Here is a 22,929-nt window from a genome sequence, read left to right as displayed (position 1 = left end):
TCGAAGAAAGTTATTTGAAAATGACAAGCAAGACACGGATTGAATGCGGGCCACTAAAATAATCCTGCAGAGACAGTGAGCCACACTTGCACGCGCTTCAAGAAAATGACGCGTTTTCTATATACAAGTGCAGGATCGCTATTTGTAGACAATAGGGGAAGTGAACCTGCTGAAAAAAGGCCGACAAAATGATTCTGCGCGAAACGCTTGAAGAATTCATGCGAAGTAAGTCTACAAATATCAACAGGGTATGGTATGGTATGGTATTGTGAAACTTTAAAGAAGTCCTGCAGATCGTGAGTCCTCACGAAGTGGGCCGCTCCCAGGTGGGAACCGGAAGGCCGAGCCTCTCGGCCACATCGTGGGCCTGCTGGACAGCCCAGAGTTGGTCAGCCAGAAGAGGGCTGCCGAGAACCGCCTCCCATCTGGCCGAGCTGTTAGCGATGACAGAGCGTGACCGGGCACACCGCCAGAGCATATGGTCTAACGTGGCTATATCTCTACAATATTGGCAGTTAGCATTGGTGTAAATATCCGGATAGATTTTATGTAAGAACGACGGATTCGGATAGGTATTCGTTTGTATTACACGGAGCGTTAATGCTTGAGCTCTATTGAGGCGCGGATGAGGAAGAAAGTAGGTTCTGCGGCTGAGATAGTAGTAGGTGGAGGGCGTGTCCCTGTTCTCTGGGGAGTCGGCTTCCGATTGGTCGAGAGTAGCGTGGTGGGCAAGTTCACGTGCAGCCCCGTGAGGCCACTCGTTCAGGTTGAGAGGAGCACCCTTTATCTGACCCTGCCGTGCCGGAAACCAATAAATGAAGTGATGCATGATTGCCTTGCCCCCAATAAGTCGGAGGGCCTGTTTGGAAACGGTGCCTTTTTCAAATGCTCTAACTGCAGATCTTGAATAACTATAGATGACATCCCGTGAGCTATCCAGCAGGGCTAGTGCAATAGCCATTTGTTCAGCTATTTCGGAGTCCCTGGTCCGAAACGAGGCAGCATTGGTGATTCCTTGCCGAAGATCAACAGTGACGATTGTGAACGCCCGACGTCCCTTACAAGAAGCGGCATCCACAAAGCTGACCTGTCGCTGATCACTGTGTATTTGCTTAAGGAGGTTGGCCACCCTTGCCCTCCTTCTACCACGATTATGATAGGGGTGCATGTTCCTAGGTATTGGCGCGACCGTAATGTTCTCACGAATCGACGGAGGAACGTCAGAGAACTCCGCTACTCTATCGGGGTGATATCCGAGTTCCTGCAAGATGGATCTCACTGCCTTTGTTGGTGTGAGGCGAGTTAGCTGTGCGCGCTCCTGGGCCTCTGCAATCTTTTCAAGAGTGTTATGAATGCCAAGCTGCATTAAGCGCTCTGTACAAGTGTATGCGGGTAACCCGAGAACCCGCTTGGTAATGTTCCTAAGCTGTGCATTCAATTTATCCCGCTCTGCCCGTTTCCATCAATGCATGGCTTCACGTATATAACGTGGCCCAGAACGAAGGCATGCATTAGTCGAATGAGGTTATCCTCCTTGAGTACATGATGCCGATTTGATACACTCTGAACTAAACAAACAGCACTTTCAGTTTTAGCAATTAGGTTTCGTACAGTCTTGCCATTTGTACCCCCTGACTCAACGATCATGCCCAAGGGCTTGATTGAATCGACTCTGGGTATGCGGAAAGCGTTTCTTGTATATAAGTTAATGTCCCTGTCTTCTAACGATGTCCATCCCTTGGGCCTCGGACCGCGTTTCTTGGGAATATACAGCAAAAGTTCCGACTTCAAGGGGGAGCATCTGAGACCGATGGGTTCGAGATAGCTTTCAATAGGGTCTACTGCCTCCTGTAAGGCTCCCTCAACCTGACCGTCATTGCCTCCCGTGTAGCATATAGTTATATCGTCGGCATAGATAGTGTGTTTGATGCCTTCAATCTCGAGAAGCTTTCTGCGTAGGTCAACCATGGCTATGTTGAATAAACATGGGGAAATGACTGACCCCTGTGAGGTCAGTCAACATGGCTGGAGAAAATTCAGCATGAAATACCGCGGCCCCTTTTCACAAGAAAACGACTGCCGCGTGCAATGGGTGGTGTTACTGCCTACCTCCACTGCTTAAGCCAACAGGACTGGTCGGTCTTGAGCAGCACACACTCGAACGGATGAAGCTAATCGTTGGTTCGGCTGAACTTTATTTCTTGTGAAGAGCAAGAATCCAGCTACTGAGAGTACTCCGTAAAAGAAAAAAGCACTTTACGCTATGCTAAGACGCCATGATGCATTGAAGTGTTTCATTTAAAGCTACAGTTTGCTGTAATAGCGAGCTGTTACGGGTTTGCGCGAGCGACCGACGAATTACCCATTTACCTTCCGCTATACGCATGCACGATCACCAACAATACAAACTAAATTATTTACATGCGACACCTTAACCCTCTCGTTGGCTTGGTCACACGTTATTGAACATGAAATGTTTTTCTAGAAAAAATCGTTGCAGTTTAGTTGGAAAGGCGAAGCATCGATTGCGATAGCAAATAGTAGACAGTTCTACGAAGTAAGAATAGTAGTTTTATTGACCGTAGAAATTTTGTAGCATTCACTTGTTAACTACACTACTAACCTAACTACCAAGCATAGTCTCAGCGCGCACGAGCAAGCCTGTACACATCACTCTCTATGAACGAGAACACTTACTCGGACTCGTATTCGTCACAAGGCCTAGTAAGCCACTACAATTCAGAAATCCCGGCAAATTGCCCAGACTGCCGAGAACTTTACTGTTCACTGTCGCACATGCTATGCCAATGTACCGTATTACCTAAGGGACCTCTGTCCAGTGAGCCTTAATGGGAAGAAGCGCTCAAAAGTACGCAAGAACTGGCGGAGCGTCACCACGTTCCCGTCCCGACTTGGGCGTCGCCTACGGTTTCTGCCGGAGGTGTTCCCCGCGTGGGATCTCCAATGGCTTGAAACTCCTCAGGACTTGAGTAAAGTTCTTGACTGACTCACTGACTGACTGACTGAAACACGCATTACATATAAATGTTATGAACGCACTGGACACTTTTTAATCGTGGTATGCATGTGCCTTATTTGAGGGGGAAGAAGAAGAAGAAGAGCTGCTCTAGCAGGCTAGTCTGACGACGCCCCCTCTGCCACATTTGCAAGGAAATTGAATCAATAAACCACTAATTATTATCATGCAGACGATACTCACACTAAATACAGATATTACTCGAAGCTCCACTCTGCAAAATTGGATTAGGAGTAGCTGTACCAGCATTATTATCCTTCGGGGCGTCGACACTATAGCTATAGTCACAGAGACGTTTGTTCCGCAGTATTTGATTATTCAACTCAAACAAAACAATTCCACTGCTAATCATTGTATGTTCATTTCACATCTACGATCCGCATTCATTTCATTTAAATTGGTTTCACAAAATCTATCTTTAACATTATTTTCTCCTTGATTGTATCGTCTTCTAACATTCACCTGCCAGTTAGTCGGACTGCTCACTCGTATACAGGTCTAGTTATATTAACATCTATTTTTTACGTTCATCGATTTAAATAAGAATTTCCTATATCTACCTTCTGTCACCCGGTTCTTGGCCTGTCCCCCTTAGTGGGTGCGAGCCAGGAATGAAGTCCATCAACATCATCACCACGGCGGATTTCTGCCTCTGCAATTAGAGCCCTCAGGACGCGCGTGAAGCTACGCTCGTGCCAGCACAGGCACAGCAACCAACTCGAGCAATCGCAGCCTCAGCATGCGACGCGGCCAGAGCCCGCTGCAGCTGCCTCCGTGTCCTCGGCCCCGTCCTGCGCCGGTTCCCAAGCCGCCCGCGATCCCACGCTGCGCTCCTGTCAAGGACACGTCAGGTGCATCGTCCTGTCCGCGCTACTCTTGCTTCGTGCTGCTCGCCGTCCTCTTCACGACAGCCACGCTGCTAGCCACGCCGGCGCTGCTCCTGACGCGGCTCGATCCGTGGCGGCGGGACCACTTCACGCTGGACGAAGACCTGCAACGCTCGCGCGACCACAGCGTGCACCCGTGCGACGACTTCTACCGGTGAGCGCGCTAGCATGGGTGCTTTACGCGATAGCCTCGGCAACGGCAAGCAAACGCTGTTTTTCCTGGGGGTGCTTGCTAGTTTATACTGGAAGTTTGCGAAACGTATCTGAAAGTAACGTAGGTGGCCACACGTCGAGGTTGGAACTCGTATAAGGGTGACGCGATGGAGACGTGGCAATGTTTATGGGAGACCGATCACGGCCGGATTTTTTTTTTAGTGTCCTTAAAAAGCTACGGAGTTAGTGTGGGTTGTGTCATGTAAAAGTCCCCGTAGTTTAATGATTATTGAGTTTTACGGTTTAGCAAGGTCGTGGCTTCGACTACCGGCTACGGCCACTGTATTCCGACTGTAGCGGCACGTAAGAATGCTCCAGTACCACGTTTTTTTTTTTCGCCCTACTTACACACACAAGCCATTGTCAGAGGGTCGTTTTTCAAGGACAGCGATTTTGAACGTCGGTAATTGTGTCGCAAGCCATGCTGCACATTTGACGTCTGATAATTCTATGACACACGTGAAACGCACTTGGAAGCTCTATATACGCTTCCAAGGCTAGGACAATGTTCCAAAACATGGAATAATGTTTTTATTGGTATGTGTTCCCAAAACAAGAAAAAGAAAGCTGTCGTAAATTTTTTTTGTCGAACTACTTCACTGCGAAAAAAATGTGCAGTAGTGAGCAAAGGAAGGGGCGTCGCTATGTTGTCTCCGCCATCGTCATTGTCATCTTCATCGTGTCCTCGAATTCCTACCGCCGTCGTCATCAGTTGTGTGCCACCATCGTGGTTTTGAGACATCTTCGTTATTGTTTTTCCTTCCGTGCTATTATCACTGATCTGCTTCGCACATCAAATGGAAAGGCCTCTACGTTTTATGCACAAGCGTAGCGTACATGACTCGCCCATTGAAAGTGCGCATGCGCGGTAGCTCATGCGCAGGGGCTTCTGCGCTGGCACGCTGGGCCCTCTTGCCGCTCCGCTATAACTGTCTTATGAAATCGGCGAAGCGATGTCTGAAGCCGCGAAGGAAGCCAGCACTGGAGGTGGAATGTGCCTGGAGGTGAAGGAGAGAATCGCGCGCAGGATGAAGTACGAAGGATCACGCTTAGGTGAGCTAAAGAGCACGTGGCAAAGCCACGCCCCCAAGGGGAAAGTCTAGGAGACGTTCAGCGAAGCGGGGAAGCAAACAGCGGGTGAGGCTCCGCGGAGGAGGGTACGCAAAGGTGTGCTAGGTTTTGTCGCGTGATCGAATGGCCCAGCGTGGAGTGAGAATGACGCCGCAGTAATGCAAGTGACGGCAGGCACAACACCAGTCAACCGACCTTGAAGTCGTCATATAAGTGCCACGCACGAGCTGTCACAAGCGCTACAAAAGGCGCGGGCTTCGCATGCCCCGGAGACTACTCCCGAGGAGCGTGCTAGGCTGCTTGCGATATTGCGGGTGCATCAGGAAAGGCGCATTAGCATAGAATTTCCTCGACAGCCTGAAGTCTGTTTCCAAACTCGGCGCGTTGCAGCCTACCCCCCCCCCCCCTTTACCCACCCATCGCGGGCGCGCTTCCTTTCCGCTTCCCTCCCTCGCGCGCCAGATGGAGCCGCCATTGGCGGCTCGCCGTCGCATTGTTTAGTCAGTGCAAACAGAACACGGCAAGTGGGGACGATGTTGTCGCCCTTGCACTTTATGCGGAACATCGTGGTGACGATGACGGCAGAAATGTGCATGGAGAGTCCGTACATATTCTATTCAAATTATATGACAATGGCATCCATACGCTTGCGCGTATCAGCCTTCATGAAGTGAAATGTCACAGTACTAGTTCTTTAAATCTTGCAGTACCTGTATCAAAGCTTGAAAAACGAACCACCTCGCACTGAACCCCATTTCCTACCTTGTCTAACAACATGCGTAATAAATCCGACAACAGCAGCTCTTGTGGCCTTTCGACGTAGGTTCCATCATCCTATGGAGAATCGGGAAAACTGATTTGGGCAAGGCCTTCCAGAGTCTATGTTGTAAATGTTGCCGGTTTCTGCGGTCCATCGTGGCATCACTTTCTCTTTTCTTCCACCGGGTCTGTTTCCCCAGCGACAGCGCCTGCAAAGTGACTCTCTGATTCAGTGTTTCCTGTTATATAATGTAAAGTGGTTCGGAACGAATCATGTGCACCAGCAGCTCAGAAAGTGCTGTGGTAGCGGATAACGGGTACGAAGTGCCATTTCTCGCGTCATGGGGCTAACACAAAGCGCATATCAAATCGAGGTGGTGGTTATGATGTGCTTCCTAATGATCAAGAAGCTAACGCCTCCCGAGCAAAGCGCAGGCGCGTCGTAAGTCGTGTCGGCTCACGGAAGGTCCGGACGCGTAATAACGAGGAGATATGTGTAATGCGTGCCAGACGCAATCGTATCTTCTATTAGGTCACCGGTATCGCGCATCGTTCACTTACTGGTCGCCCACTTAATGGCATTTCGGAAAATTATTTTGCTTAAAGAGAATATGGTCTGGTGCTTGCCATCCATTGGTGCAGGCACGTGTGTAGCAGCTGGGACCGGTATCATCCGCAAGAGCACTGGTCGCCGCTGCGAAAATACCAGAGGTTATTCGAAGAACAGGTCATCAAGCGTCACCTCTTGCGTCACATACCAAAGCACCCGGTGAGGGCGCAAGACAAGGCGTCGGCGCTGCTGCTAAAGTGTCTCAGCCAGGTAAGCGAGAAAGCGTTCATTTAACCTCAGCGACCGCCGGAGCATAAGCAATGCAATGGTTCAGGAAAATCTTTCCTATTACACTGCTGCATGAAGCCTCACCAACAAGCACTGCGAATCAGTGCCTTCAATAAAGTCTATACTTTGCGGCTTCCACTTACGCGCTTAGAAACCACGGTGTCGTTCTGTAGCTCGCGTCTTCAGACTACAACATGCTACTGGAACGCTACGACTTTACTTGTGCAACTGCAAACCCTCTTCATCTACGAAGTGTGTAAAAAAGAAGGTAAATAGTTTGCAAATTATTATGGCGGAATTATCGCCCCTGTGCCGCCGAGCCCCTTTACCATTAGTCTCACCAGAGTGCTTCGATCACAGCAGCTTCGCATATCTATTTCGAACACCAAGCAAGCTGGTGGCAGACTCGCGCGAGCATTCGAAAAGTGCCCAATCAGCGAGTGACAAGGCCAATCTCGTCATCGCCAACACCTACTAAATATCGCTATCCTTGCCGTCGATTCGCGCGAAGTCTCCACCCATATATACGCCGCCCACTCAAGGATGAAGGCACCACAATGTATCCAAACAAATGTGTGTAGCCCTTTCCATGAATTAGCTGGCACCAATGATCTCCCAGAACAGTTAGTTCTTCCTATCCTCGGCTGTTGTTCCTATCCTCGAAGGTCCGGGGCACGTATTTGATATTGCCAGTAGGTAGAGCGGGGTGTGGTAATTGCGCAGAGGCTGGACGTTTGAGCGCATGCGAGGGTAAGGGTGGGTGCGAGAGGAAATTTGGGGACTTTTGCTCCTTGAATATATGACTCTGCCTAGCCACAACGGAGAAGTTTGTTAGGGCGTGTTGTATGCGTTTTGCCCTTGGCGTGCCAGCAGGAGTCTCGAAACTGTAGTGCTGAACTTACCGTCGTGAGTTGCCGGCTGGAAGTAATTACATTCATTCAATCATCTTTTCTTTCTAATTGAAACAACGTGTCATTATTTCGCTATAATGGCGGCGTTTCCAGGACACCAAAGCGGCAATGGGACCACCAAAGCTAGACGCTGGACTGGTCCTTGGGTTGGGGCTCGCCGAGGCCTGCACGTGCCAGGGGTGTATAAGATGGGCTGTCCGCTTCGTGCGCAACCAGCTTTTTATGTGAACACCCTTTGGCACGTTTCAGGCTCCCCGGCCTCTACCCACGGGCTGCCCTGGTTCCAGCATTAAACCTCCTGCGACCCATTGTGTGCCCTGGAGATCCTGTGCCGCCTGCTTTATTATAATCTCAAATGCCCTCCTGAGGCAACCCTTTCCCGGTTACATGTGCCCTCGTGGAGAAGTGCCTCTAAAAAATCCAATCTTTCGTCGCGACGGAAAAAGCGGCCTGCGACTTATACAACACGAGTCAGAACCTTGCCCCTTCAGACCAAGCGATCACCAAATGGGGCTTCCGTGCCTACTGCCTCAGCACGCGGGCAGCTAGCGCAGAAGCGAAAACGAACCCATACAATGGGTTTTAGGACTTAGCGAAGCTGCTGACGTAGGTTTTTTCCTCAAGACGTGTCCATATTTCAAACGTATGTAGTGTATGGGAAATAAAGCACTTACTTACTTACTTACTTACTTACTTACTTACTAACACGACCGCATTCCGCAATGCCGGCATGTCTAGAGGACAAACGCACGCAACAGGCGATAAAAAACATCCTTCCTAGTGCCTAGGCAGAGTCACATATTCAAGGAGCAAAGGCCCTCAGATTTTCTCTTTCGCACCCGCTCATACTAGCGCCTGCGTAGAAATGTCGAGTGCCGCTTGAAACGCGCAAACCAGCTGCACCTACTAGCAATTGTAAATACACGTCCGGGGCATTTCGGACTCCTTCACGTCAGGATAGCTTCGCTACATTTTCCGATTACAGGGGCAACGTTGACCAAACGGAACAGAAAATATGTATATTCCAGTCCCTCCCGTAATACCATGCACAGGTGAGGTATCAATTGCACTATCAACCATTCTGTGGCCTCTTGTATTCATTGCCTGTTCACTCAGACCAACGGGTTCTTTTTTTATTTTTCGTTATTTTCCCAACATTTTTCGGTGAAGCCTTGAAACACAAATGAAAGTTAATTCACCAACGGAAGTGCAGGCTTCCTTTCCAAGGCAAGCAGCTCAATAGATGGTGCATGTACGTAAATATATGGCCTCCTGGTCTTCGCAGCAATGGGTATCAAATAAGTGCACCTTACATCCAATGGTACATACATAAACCAATATCGCATAATTTAGGCGCTTCGTTGAAACATTAATGAATACTTATTAGACGAATGCATAAGCTATTGGTAAACCTAAATACGCTATTTCTACGTAAGTAAGCCACATCAAATAAAACAGTAAAAGAGAAATGATTGGAACAGCAGATAACCTGAACTGAGCGATACAGAGCTAATCTTAGATCGCCCTTTTACTATCATTGTACCTGTGCGTGTGCGCCACGCTCAAGAAAGCAATTCAGCAAAGCAGGAAAGGTAAAACTAAAATATTAGGAGCAAGTTAACATGGTTCTGCACAAGGAGACGTTCCAGTATCCTACGCACATCTTATAAAGGGGATGGCGACAATTGGGCACCCAACTAAGAAAAAAAAACGAACAGAGCCTTCTCTAGCTTGTCCGCAGACTTTGACAGACTTAAAAGGAAGAGGTCTGGACACCGACCAAAAATGGTTTAAAAGAGTTATTTACGTTTCGGCTCCCCCACGGGAGCCTTGTTCACAATGAAAGAAGCGGCAGAGCTGGCGCCCCTTTTTATGTGCGTCTCAAAACATGATTAAGGCACCTGGCATACATGGGCGGCAGATTGCCTTCGTTGCGATTAAGAGTGTGCGCCGTGGTTTGGATGATTAGGGACTCAAGATAAAGACGAGAAGAATGATTTCGCTCCTTCGCAATCACACGAGATTTCTCCCAGTTAATCTTATGTGATGTGGCTGCGCAGTGTTCGGCCAAGGCATTTGATGCAACGTGTCGTTTCTGGACGTCATTCATGTGTTGCTTAAGTCTTGTTTTGAAGTTGCCGGTTTCACCGACGTACACATATCGACAGTCCGCACACGGAATGACATACACCACGCCTGGGAACTTGTCCTTTTCCAATGGGTCTTTCACATGCACGAGCTCGTGTCTAAGTTTCCGGGAGGGCACATGCGCAGCCTGCACGTCATATGACCGCAGGACGCGTGCAAGAGTTTCGCTTATGCCGGGGACGTACGGAATCGCAGCCCGTCTTTTGGGGGGTCCGGACTGGGTGGGTACTGTGCGAGCCAGCTGACGCCCTACCGAGTCAATGACGTACTCAGGGTATCCACAAGCCATTAATTCGCTCCGCACAAGTGCATTGTCCGCCATGTGGTCTACCGCTGTTGTGCACACGTTTTTTGCCCGACGAAGAAGAGAGCCGACAACAGACCTCTTTTGCGAAGCAGGGTGCACCGATCTGTAGTTTAGGTAGCGGCCCGTGTGAGTGTGCTTCCTAAACACCTTGAATAACAGGTTTGGCCCATCTCGCTGCACAAGGGTGTCCAGGAACGGCAGTTGCCCTTCGGATTCCACTTCAACGGTGAACTTGATTGCTGCTTGTATATTGTTTAGGTGAGCCGTGAAAGGGTCAAGGTTTTTCCTTTGCAAAATGCTGAAACAGTCGTCGACATATCTGAGGAAGACTTTTGGTGCCGGTGTAAATGAGGACAGCGCTTGAGCTTCGATAGCCTCCATTGTTAGGTTGGCTACTGTGACAGAAATCGACGCACCCATTGCTGCTCCATGTACTTGCCGATAAAATTTCTTCTGGAACGTGAAATACGTATTTGATAGGCAAAATTTTAGTAGCCTACCTAAGTCATGCACATCGATGGGGGATCTGTCAGGCAACGTCGGGTCTTCGTCAAGGGCGGCGACGCAAACTTCCACGGCCATGTCTATTGGTACACTTGTAAACAGTGAGACCACGTCAAAAGAAACTAAGACTTCGTCGGGGTGAACGCTTGTCCCTTTAACCTTTTCAATGAAGTCGTACGTGTTGCGTATGTGCGTGGCACGTTTTCCAACGAGTGGCGAAATGATTCTGTGGAGAAAATTTGACAGCTTGTGGAGTGGCGAACGTGTGAAGTCCACAATGGGGCGCAGGGGAACATCGGGCTTGTGCACTTTCGGTAGGCCGTATATTGCTGGAGCAGATCCATTGTGGCAAATCAATCTGTAGTACAACTGCTTGTGCTGTGGCGGCACCATACGGAAGACGTCGGCGAGCAATTTCTGCAGATCCCTCTGAAGCTTGGGGGTCGGGTCTCTTGCGACGCTGGCGTACGTGTGAACGTCACTCAATAGCAAGCACATTTTTTCGATGTATTTGCTCCTGTCTAGATGGACGGTAGCGTTCCCCTTGTCGGCGGGAAGTACGACTATATCCCGATTCTCCTGCAGCCTCTTGATGGCATCACGTTCTTGCTTGCACAAGGTGTCCACGGTGGGTTGGGCGTGCAACTTCGACAATACGCTTACAACGCGTGTGCGAGCCTCGTCACGGCGGGATTGGTCGACCAAGTTCACAGCGCGCTCAGCGGCGCAAATTACTTTCTTCGTGTCCGTTGCAGGTCCCGTGTTGAAGTTCAGACCGAGACTTAGGACTGCCATTTCGTAGCCGTCAGGCTGGTATGTGGACAAGTTGTACACAGAGTTTTTGAGGGCACTTGGCGGACGTGCTGTGCGGCACTGCTGCAGCCTTTCGAACTTCCTGTCGTGGCATTGCTCATCTTTCCGAGCGCGAAGAACCCACCGTGGACACCTTGTGCAAGCAAGAACGTGATGCCATCAAGAGGCTGCAGGAGAATCGGGATATAGTCGTACTTCCCGCCGACAAGGGGAACGCTACCGTCCTTCTAGACAGGAGCAAATACATCGAAAAAATGTGCTTGCTATTGAGTGACGTTCACACGTACGCCAGCGTCGCAAGAGACCCGACCCCCAAGCTTCAGAGGGATCTGCAGAAATTGCTCGCCGACGTCTTCCGTATGGTGCCGCCACAGCACAAGCAGTTGTACTACAGATTGATTTGCCACAATGGATCTGCTCCAGCAATATACGGCCTACCGAAAGTGCACAAGCCCGATGTTCCCCTGCGCCCCATTGTGGACTTCACACGTTCGCCACTCCACAAGCTGTCAAATTTTCTCCACAGAATCATTTCGCCACTCGTTGGAAAACGTGCCACGCACATACGCAACACGTACGACTTCATTGAAAGGGTTAAAGGGACAAGCGTTCACCCCGACGAAGTCTTAGTTTCTTTTGACGTGGTCTCACTGTTTACAAGTGTACCAATAGACATGGCCGTGGAAGTTTGCGTCGCCGCCCTTGACGAAGACCCGACGTTGCCTGACAGATCCCCCATCGATGTGCATGACTTAGGTAGGCTACTAAAATTTTGCCTATCAAATACGTATTTCACGTTCCAGAAGAAATTTTATCGGCAAGTACATGGAGCAGCAATGGGTGCGTCGATTTCTGTCACAGTAGCCAACCTAACAATGGAGGCTATCGAAGCTCAAGCGCTGTCCTCATTTACACCGGCACCAAAAGTCTTCCTCAGATATGTCGACGACTGTTTCAGCATTTTGCAAAGGAAAAACCTTGACCCTTTCACGGCTCACCTAAACAATATACAAGCAGCAATCAAGTTCACCGTTGAAGTGGAATCCGAAGGGCAACTGCCGTTCCTGGACACCCTTGTGCAGCGAGATGGGCCAAACCTGTTATTCAAGGTGTTTAGGAAGCACACTCACACGGGCCGCTACCTAAACTACAGATCGGTGCACCCTGCTTCGCAAAAGAGGTCTGTTGTCGGCTCTCTTCTTCGTCGGGCAAAAAACGTGTGCACAACAGCGGTAGACCACATGGCGGACAATGCACTTGTGCGGAGCGAATTAATGGCTTGTGGATACCCTGAGTACGTCATTGACTCGGTAGGGCGTCAGCTGGCTCGCACAGTACCCACCCAGTCCGGACCCCCCAAAAGACGGGCTGCGATTCCGTACGTCCCCGGCATAAGCGAAACTCTTGCACGCGTCCTGCGGTCATATGACGTGCAGGCTGCGCATGTGCCCTCCCGGAAACTTAGACACGAGCTCGTGCATGTGAAAGACCCATTGGAAAAGGACAAGTTCCCAGGCGTGGTGTATGTCATTCCGTGTGCGGACTGTCGATATGTGTACGTCGGTGAAACCGGCAACTTCAAAACAAGACTTAAGCAACACATGAATGACGTCCAGAAACGACACGTTGCATCAAATGCCTTGGCCGAACACTGCGCAGCCACATCACATAAGATTAACTGGGAGAAATCTCGTGTGATTGCGAAGGAGCGAAATCATTCTTCTCGTCTTTATCTTGAGTCCCTAATCATCCAAACCACGGCGCACACTCTTAATCGCAACGAAGGCAATCTGCCGCCCATGTATGCCAGGTGCCTTAATCATGTTTTGAGACGCACATAAAAAGGGGCGCCAGCTCTGCCGCTTCTTTCATTGTGAACAAGGCTCCCGTGGGGGAGCCGAAACGTAAATAACTCTTTTAAACCATTTTTGGTCGGTGTCCAGACCTCTTCCTTTTAAGTATGCATCATCCCGACCAGACGGGCTTCCGTCATACTCTCAACTTCATCCATTTGCGACAGGCGTACGGCCAGCAAGTGATCACTGAAATTCGCCGGTTCGTCTCACTGACTACGCGCATTCTGGCATTCAACGGGCATTTGAGGTTCAACCTTGCCTGCAAGTCCCATGGTTTGATCCCGCGCTCGCTGCGTCTTCACAGACCCGTGTCGACGAGATTTGGACTAAGCGTGATTTCCAAGGCAGAACGGCATCTGTTGCAAGCGAGGATCATGGACTGCAGGGACCAAGTACGAAGACTTAGGAATGATGCTTTCTTTTCTCGGCGGCGTCTCGAGGATCACTGCCCAGAAGAGATGGCGCGCATACAACTGCATGCAAATTTTCAAGCCAATCTTCGCGCTCGGAAAGATGAGCAATGCCACGACAGGAAGTTCGAAAGGCTGCAGCAGTGCCGCACAGCACGTCCGCCAAGTGCCCTCAAAAACTCTGTGTACAACTTGTCCACATACCAGCCTGACGGCTACGAAATGGCAGTCCTAAGTCTCGGTCTGAACTTCAACACGGGACCTGCAACGGACACGAAGAAAGTAATTTGCGCCGCTGAGCGCGCTGTGAACTTGGTCGACCAATCCCGCCGTGACGAGGCTCGCACACGCGTTGTAAGCGTATTGTCGAAGTTGCACGCCCAACCCACCGTGGACACCTTGTGCAAGCAAGAACGTGATGCCATCAAGAGGCTGCAGGAGAATCGGGATATAGTCGTACTTCCCGCCGACAAGGGGAACGCTACCGTCCTTCTAGACAGGAGCAAATACATCGAAAAAATGTGCTTGCTATTGAGTGACGTTCACACGTACGCCAGCGTCGCAAGAGACCCGACCCCCAAGCTTCAGAGGGATCTGCAGAAATTGCTCGCCGACGTCTTCCGTATGGTGCCGCCACAGCACAAGCAGTTGTACTACAGATTGATTTGCCACAATGGATCTGCTCCAGCAATATACGGCCTACCGAAAGTGCACAAGCCCGATGTTCCCCTGCGCCCCATTGTGGACTTCACACGTTCGCCACTCCACAAGCTGTCAAATTTTCTCCACAGAATCATTTCGCCACTCGTTGGAAAACGTGCCACGCACATACGCAACACGTACGACTTCATTGAAAAGGTTAAAGGGACAAGCGTTCACCCCGACGAAGTCTTAGTTTCTTTTGACGTGGTCTCACTGTTTACAAGTGTACCAATAGACATGGCCGTGGAAGTTTGCGTCGCCGCCCTTGACGAAGACCCGACGTTGCCTGACAGATCCCCCATCGATGTGCATGACTTAGGTAGGCTACTAAAATTTTGCCTATCAAATACGTATTTCACGTTCCAGAAGAAATTTTATCGGCAAGTACATGGAGCAGCAATGGGTGCGTCGATTTCTGTCACAGTAGCCAACCTAACAATGGAGGCTATCGAAGCTCAAGCGCTGTCCTCATTTACACCGGCACCAAAAGTCTTCCTCAGATATGTCGACGACTGTTTCAGCATTTTGCAAAGGAAAAACCTTGACCCTTTCACGGCTCACCTAAACAATATACAAGCAGCAATCAAGTTCACCGTTGAAGTGGAATCCGAAGGGCAACTGCCGTTCCTGGACACCCTTGTGCAGCGAGATGGGCCAAACCTGTTATTCAAGGTGTTTAGGAAGCACACTCACACGGGCCGCTACCTAAACTACAGATCGGTGCACCCTGCTTCGCAAAAGAGGTCTGTTGTCGGCTCTCTTCTTCGTCGGGCAAAAAACGTGTGCACAACAGCGGTAGACCACATGGCGGACAATGCACTTGTGCGGAGCGAATTAATGGCTTGTGGATACCCTGAGTACGTCATTGACTCGGTAGGGCGTCAGCTGGCTCGCACAGTACCCACCCAGTCCGGACCCCCCAAAAGACGGGCTGCGATTCCGTACGTCCCCGGCATAAGCGAAACTCTTGCACGCGTCCTGCGGTCATATGACGTGCAGGCTGCGCATGTGCCCTCCCGGAAACTTAGACACGAGCTCGTGCATGTGAAAGACCCATTGGAAAAGGACAAGTTCCCAGGCGTGGTGTATGTCATTCCGTGTGCGGACTGTCGATATGTGTACGTCGGTGAAACCGGCAACTTCAAAACAAGACTTAAGCAACACATGAATGACGTCCAGAAACGACACGTTGCATCAAATGCCTTGGCCGAACACTGCGCAGCCACATCACATAAGATTAACTGGGAGAAATCTCGTGTGATTGCGAAGGAGCGAAATCATTCTTCTCGTCTTTATCTTGAGTCCCTAATCATCCAAACCACGGCGCACACTCTTAATCGCAACGAAGGCAATCTGCCGCCCATGTATGCCAGGTGCCTTAATCATGTTTTGAGACGCACATAAAAAGGGGCGCCAGCTCTGCCGCTTCTTTCATTGTGAACAAGGCTCCCGTGGGGGAGCCGAAACGTAAATAACTCTTTTAAACCATTTTTGGTCGGTGTCCAGACCTCTTCCTTTTAAGTATGCATCATCCCGACCAGACGGGCTTCCGTCATACTCTCAACTTCAGACTTTGACAGAATATTGCACGAAGTGAAGTCAGTCTATAATGAGAAAGAACGTCTTGTCCCCGTTATTCAGTGTTGTCGTCACCTTAGGCTAACGAATTTCTTTAGGAGAAAAGGTGAGGGGTTCATTTGGAAGAGTTCACTACGTAAGCCACATTATTGAAATGAAAGTGACACCCATAGCAAAGAAGACTGGTGCGCCCTATGGACGCACTATCATCATCGGCCCGTAGACGAAGAGGGGCTCGCGCTCTCGGTGTCTGACGCTCGCCTGAGACGGTCGCCTTCCTGACTGTTCAATAAACCGCATTACATATTTGGTGGAGCTGTGCTGGGTAGTACTTCCCCAACCACCCAGGAACTACGTAATCGGACACTGCCGGCGATCATGTCTGACGATGCCAGCCAAACAACACCTCCGGTATCACCAACGCTGATTTGTCCTGGCTCAGTGCGTCAACGCGATCCTCCGATCTTCAGTGGTTCCGACGAATACGACGTAGAAGATTGGCTACAATCGAATAAGACGCAAACCACCTCCATCAACTTTTCCCGCACCGCCGTTTGCTACACTGCCACATCTAAGCCCTCCAGTGTACGCCACCAGATCAGCAATTCCAACGAATACGACGTAGAAGATTGGCTCTCGACGTATTAGCGGGTGAGTGCCCACAATAAATGGGACGATGCTCCAAAGCTCACTTGCGTGAACTTCTACCACACGGGTGTCGCTAGCGTGTGGTACCACAACCACGCATCCGAGCTCAGCACCTGGCGAGATTTGAAGGCGTGCACATACGGAAGTCTTCGTCCCCCCCCCCCCCCCCCTCTGAGGTGCGGATGCTCCACGTTCCCAACAACCCGGTGAAAATTTCACCAAGTACATAGAAGGCATCGTGGACTTTTGCAAGCGCGTCGATCCATCGGAGATTGAGTCTGACAAGATCCGTTACCTAATGAAGGCCACCAAAGACGACGCATTCCAAATGCTCCTCTCGAAAAGCCCGTGGACCGCGGTCGAATTCGCTGAACTTTGTCAAAGCTACGACGAACTCAGGAGGAAGCGTCTACTCGCTCGACGGTCTTCGGTGCCCGATACTTCACTTGCAAGTTTAGTCGCTGTAACTAACAACGACAATCTGTTCGGCGAAATGAAGGAATTTATACGCTCCGAAGTTGCCCGCCAGCTATCCCAACTCACCACCGTCCCAGGGCTTACGCCGTCCTTGGCTCCTACGTTGCGTCAGATGCTCCAGGAATAAGTGTCCGAAGCTATTCAGTCGCCTCTTGCAGCACCACATTACCTGTACCTCTAAGCTACGCCGAGGTTCCAGCACGACCACCTCCATCGACTTTTCCCGCACCACCGTTTTCTACACCGCCACGCCCTATCGCTCCAGTGTACACCACCAGATCACCGGCTAGCACGGGACCCTGGCGTACACCCGACAATCGCCCAGTGTGCTTCTTCTCCCCGGTCACGTGGCACGGCACTGTCACCGTTGCTTACGGCTTCAATGTAATGACAAACCTGTCCGGTCCTACGCTTCGCCAGCTTCGTCCTTCTCGCCAGCAAATGACTCGCACTCGCCGTCTATGACCAGCGTTATCCCTTCGGCCCGTGATCGTCGCTCGCCATCCCCTCGTCGCCGCTCACTTTCCCCCATGCGGCGGCGTCCGGTCCCTTCGGAGCAGGAAAACCAGCTACCGCAGTTCAAGAGTCGAGAACTGCGTTCCAGTCGAACCACACAAAGCCTCGCTCTCTTCCGTCGAACGTATTCGAAGATCTGCAGAAGGAGTCGTCACACTGGCATTAGTCGACACAGGCACCACCGTTTCAGTAGGTACAGAAGAACTTTGCCGCAAGCTTCAAAAAGTAATGACACCCTTATATGCGCTGTCACTCCGGAGAGCATGTTCCCAGTGCATTGCCCTACTGTTTCTGTTACTGTTACTGTTATTGTTCTGCATGTACCGCCCGCATCGTCATTCAAGGATACACGTATACAGCCGAGTACGTCGTTCTCTCATCCTGCTCATACGACGTCATCTTGGGGTGCGACTTCCTTTCCGATAATCAGGCCATCATTAATTGTTCTCGCGAATTTTCTCCGATTCCCAATACCCGTTTACATGATTTTGACGATTTTGGTAACAAACTGGCCGTTAAAGAAGACGCGACAATCCCTCCGCACTCTTCTGTGATTGCGAATGCCTGCTCCACGTTCGCCACTTACACCACTGCCCTGTTTGTCCCATCGGACATCTTTGTTCACCGACGGTGTTCCCTTGCCTTCGCCGTCCTAACTGTCAGCGGTGGCTGCAAGCGATTGCTTGTTTCAAACAATAAGGCCATGCACCTCGTTGTACGTCGTGGCGAGTGTCTTGGACGTCTTCAGCTTGCCGACCCAGTGACCATCTTTGACGCACCTCTGGACAACACCTGTGCAGGCGTGAACTCGTTGACTTATAGCTTGTTTTGTCCCCAGCCTACGCAAGACATGTGCCATAGCTCAGTAGATGCCCTCCTGAGCCCTACGCAGCGTTCGCAGCTCCTCAGCCTTCCACGGAAATACCAATCTGCGTTCGACTGTCAACAAGCCCCACTAGGCCGCACATGGACTGTACGTCACGGGATCGACAACGGCATCCACGCACCACTGCGCCACAGGCCCCATCGTGTTATCAATAATCAAGTAAGCGAAATGCTTGAGCGTGGAGTGGTTCAACCCTCTAATCGTCCCTGGGCGTCACTTGTAGTCCTGGTTAAGAAAAAAGATGGCTCAATTAGATTTTGCATCGACTACCACAATCTTAATAACATAACTCGCAGAGTATATTTCGTCTCTCTATTTACGCTCAGACTATTCGCAAGTGCCTATGAATCTTCCCGATCGCCTGAAGACAGCCTTCGTGACCCCAGACGGCCTGTATGAATTCAACGTTATGCCCTTTGTGCTTTGCAACGCCCCTGCTACATTCGAACGAATGATGGACAATCTCCTTCATGGGCTAAAGAGGAAGACAGGTTTATATTACCTTGACGATGTCGTCTTCTTTTCTCCAGGTTTTCCCCCACATCTGTACCGTCTCGAACAAGTCCTGCAGTGCATCACCGAGGCAGGCCTCAAGCTCAAATTGAAGAAATGTCGCTTTGGAGCCAAGCAGCTTGCAATACTTCGACACGTTGTATCGAAAGATGGCATACTGCCTCATCCTTCCAAACTTCGCGCCGTCGTCGAATTCCCGAAAGCCACGTCCCTGAATCAACTTCGGAGGTTCATCAGGCTCTGCTCCTACTTTGCTCATTTTATCCGGAATTTCGCTTCTATTATTGCTCCCTTGACTCAGCTGCTTCGCGGCGACACACGACTTTCTACTTGGGCCGCAGCTTGCGACGATGCTTTTGAAATAATGTGGCGTTTGCTCACTTCGCCTCCCGTACTGCGCCATTTCGACCCCACGGCGCGCACGGAAGTCCACACTGACGCCAGCGGAGTAGTACTTGCTGCCGTGCTTGCACAGCGAAAAAGTGGGCATGATGAATACGTAGTAGCCTACGCAAGCCGAACACTAGCGAAAGCGTAATCCAACTACTCCGTCAAAGAAAAGGAGTGCCTGGCTATAATCTGGGCCCTTGGAAAATTCCGACCCTACCTGTACGGCCGCCCCTTCGACGTCGTTACAGATCACCATGCTCTATGTTGGTTATCAACTTTAAAAGATCCATGTGGCCGCCTTGCGCGATGGGTGCTACGGTTACAAGGCTTCGACATACGCGTCATTTAGCGGTCTGGCCGCAAACGCACCGTCACGGATGCCCTCAGTCGGTCGCCCCCACTAAGTGACATGACTTGCATTTCAGACATCGAATCGGCGTTTTCGTCGCCTGTGCACGTCAACATGGCTGTGCAGCAACGCAAAGATCCCTGGATTGCGGCACTTATGGATTGTGTTTCTGACACTTCAAGAACACGCCCTTCGCGCGCTATCCGCCGTCAAGCTTCTCATATTGAGTTACGGGATGGTTTTCCCTAGCGTCAAAATTATGCTTCGGATGGCCGCAAATGGTTATAAGTCGTCCCCTTCCATATGCGCACAGATATATGCTCCGCTCTCCATTCAGACCCGCAGTGCGCCCATGCCGGCCTCTTCAAGACTTACGCCAGGCTTCGCTCTCGCTTTTAATCGCGTGGCATGTATAATTTTGTGCGAAAGTACATTCGCTCGTGCACAGCGTGCCAATGACGCAAGCTTTCTGCCCCTCTTCCTTCTGGTCGTTTACAGCCCATTCCTTGTCCGTCCCGACCGTTCGACCGCGTCGGCATCAATCTCTACGTTCCTCTTACCTGCACATCAGCTGACACATTATTGTCGATGTCGACCACCTCACTCGCTATGCAGAAACTGAGGCACTGCAAACAGTGACAGCCCGTGACTTTGCGTCCATCCTCCTGCGCCACTTCATACTGCGTCATGGGGCACCACGGCAACTTCTGAGTGGCAGAGGGCGTGTGTTTCTTTCCGAAGTTCTCAACGCCCTTCTGACCGCGTGCCATACCGTCCATTGCACCACTACAGCTTATCATCGGCAAACCAGCGGCACAATAGAACGGTTCAATCGTACTTTGGGCGACATGCTATCCATGTGCATTACATCGGAACATACAAACTGGGACCTTGCCTTGCCATGCGTTACGTACGCCTATAACACCGTTTCACAGGCCACAACGGGAATTGCGCCATTTTTCCTCGTCTATGGCAGTCAACCTACCTGTACACTCGAGATCATTCTCCCTTACCGGCCTGACCTATCCGAGGGCACGCCTCTGTCGGAAGTCACCATGTACGCCGAGGAGTGCCGTCAGCTGGCCCGTTTGTTCACAGCGGAAGACTAGAGTCTCCAAAAATGCCGTCGCGAATATGACCGACCACCCTGCACCTACCAGCCGGACCCACTAGTCTGGCTTTGGATACCTTCAAGCACCCCTGGTCTATCTTCTAAATTCCTCGCTTCTCCTTGAGTCGCCAGGATGGCTCCTTCTTCTCCAGGGGGCAGATGTAGCGAAGGGGACTGGCGTGCCCTATGGACGCACTATCATCATCTGCCCGTCGACGAAGGTGGCCTCGCGCTCTTGGTGTCTGACGCTCGACTGAGACCGTCGCATTCCTGACTATTTAATAAACCACATTAGACACCACATGCATTAGAGCTATTATATGCCTGTTGCCGATGCCAAGAACTGCACTATTCTCAAGCAAATCAAGTCCCTTAACATTGTTGCACAAGGTCTACAACGCCTGTCCGAGCGCCGTGATCGTGAATGCCTTAAATTGTTGGATAATACCATTAGCACGCCACGCTACTCATTAAAGGACGAAAATCTGTCTCCTGATAAATGAAAACCTACTAGAAGTAGCCACAAACTTAACCTTGCGCCATTTCAACCTCATAGCTCGTACAAATAAAAAGTGAAACCTTCGACCAAGTAAAACTAGTTGACTTCATTTAGAGGAATGTTTGTATAAGTTAACTTGGTTCCTGTGGTTTTGGTTATTACTCATTTGAAGTAATCATGATTCCTACAGGGTAAAGCTTATTTGTGCAGAAGAATGTTTTGTTACTTGCTATGAAACTGCAGTATGTGTCAATAAATAAAAACAAACTATATCTTTTACAACGTGCATACTATTGCCATTCCCGCAATCCCATGTGCGACATTATAGTTATGAAAACTCTGCATGTGAATCACATCCATAAAAGAAGTAGTTCCGCCCGAAAGACGAAGCACCAATTTCGATAGCAAACTAGTAGATAGCCGTACGACGTAAGGATAGTAGCTTTATCGGTCGTATGAACTTCTAAATATTCGCTTACTAACTAAGTTAACAATGATAGAATGTGTAAGCATGACTCAAAGAGGACTTAGAAAGAAACAGACACAAAGAGACAGCGCTGTCTTTGTGTGTCTTCTTTCTGCGTCCGTGTCCAGTCGCCCTTGCACATTTTATCACTGATTCAAACCAACTAGATCGTCAACATGATTTATGTAAATTAACCAGCACGGTTCACGCGCGCCGAGGTCAATATGACTACATCTCGCTCGATGAGCGCGGAAACTCGCTGTGAAATCCTTTAGATCACTATGATCAGCCGTAGCAATGCGGTGCATGCACAATTTACATGACAGCCCCGTGTCCTCCAGAAATGTAAGAAGGTGCCTGAAGGCGGAGCCGTGGTGCCGGTCGGGAAACAGCAGCTGGGTGGCAGAGGCCCCTGGGAGTCTGAGGCGTCAAAAGGAGACACGGAGAGAAGCCCTCTTTTTGGAGAAAACGGAACAGGAACAAAGTAGACGGTTGAATATTTCGTCCTCGCCGCACGATGAGCCGTTAGGGGATGAAGCCAGGCATTTGCTGTACCTCCGGGTGCCGTCCAACAGTAGCCGATCCAGAGCCGTAGCAAGAGAGACCGCTGCTGCCTTCTTAGGCTGCATTCAGCCTAGAGTTTGTCACTGTAAGACCAAGAGGGAAATTTGGCGCCACCGTCTATAGAAGTTTCTTAAGGGGGGCTGTGCCGTTATGGCAATGACGGTATATGGGTCTGCGAAGCTTGCATTCGCTAATGTTGCAAGAATCTTCGTCTAAAACGTCGATATGGCTACACAAATAACGAATTCTTAAAGTAAAATCCTCATAAAATGTTTTCATTCATGCATTTTACATCTTCCAGTGAAGTTTACTCACAGCTACAATACATAAGCAAGCGAAGAAAAGCGAGAACAGACGACAAACAGTTCAAATGGGAGCAGGAATCTTGTCGTCATTCCTGCAACTTTAGAGCCCCGCTGATACTTTTTACGTTTCAGATAATTGTACATGACATAACAAGTTCTCATATATAAACA

General features: G+C 50.1%; 2 protein-coding genes across 6 annotated transcripts in view; one reads left to right on the top strand and one right to left on the bottom strand.

Annotated features, from left to right (window-relative positions):
• Nucleotides 1-22,929, bottom strand: part of LOC139061110 (uncharacterized) — a 374,269-nt gene that overhangs the window by 179,941 nt on the left and 171,399 nt on the right. The gene's annotated exons all lie outside the window — the stretch shown is intronic.
• LOC139061108 (uncharacterized) overlaps nt 3,710-22,929 on the top strand; it is a 37,403-nt gene continuing 18,183 nt past the window's right edge. For both annotated transcript variants that reach the window (XM_070540653.1, XM_070540651.1), the window contains exons 1-2: nt 3,710-4,078; nt 6,610-6,787. In XM_070540653.1, coding sequence (XP_070396754.1) covers nt 3,777-4,078; nt 6,610-6,787 — 480 coding nt within the window. In that variant the 5' untranslated portion in view covers nt 3,710-3,776. The remainder of the gene's footprint in view (nt 4,079-6,609; nt 6,788-22,929) is intronic.

The sequence above is a fragment of the Dermacentor albipictus genome, chromosome 6, assembly GCF_038994185.2.
Source record: "Dermacentor albipictus isolate Rhodes 1998 colony chromosome 6, USDA_Dalb.pri_finalv2, whole genome shotgun sequence".
Classification (NCBI taxonomy): Eukaryota; Metazoa; Arthropoda; class Arachnida; order Ixodida; family Ixodidae; genus Dermacentor; species Dermacentor albipictus.
This window is presented reverse-complemented; position numbering and strand designations above follow the sequence as displayed.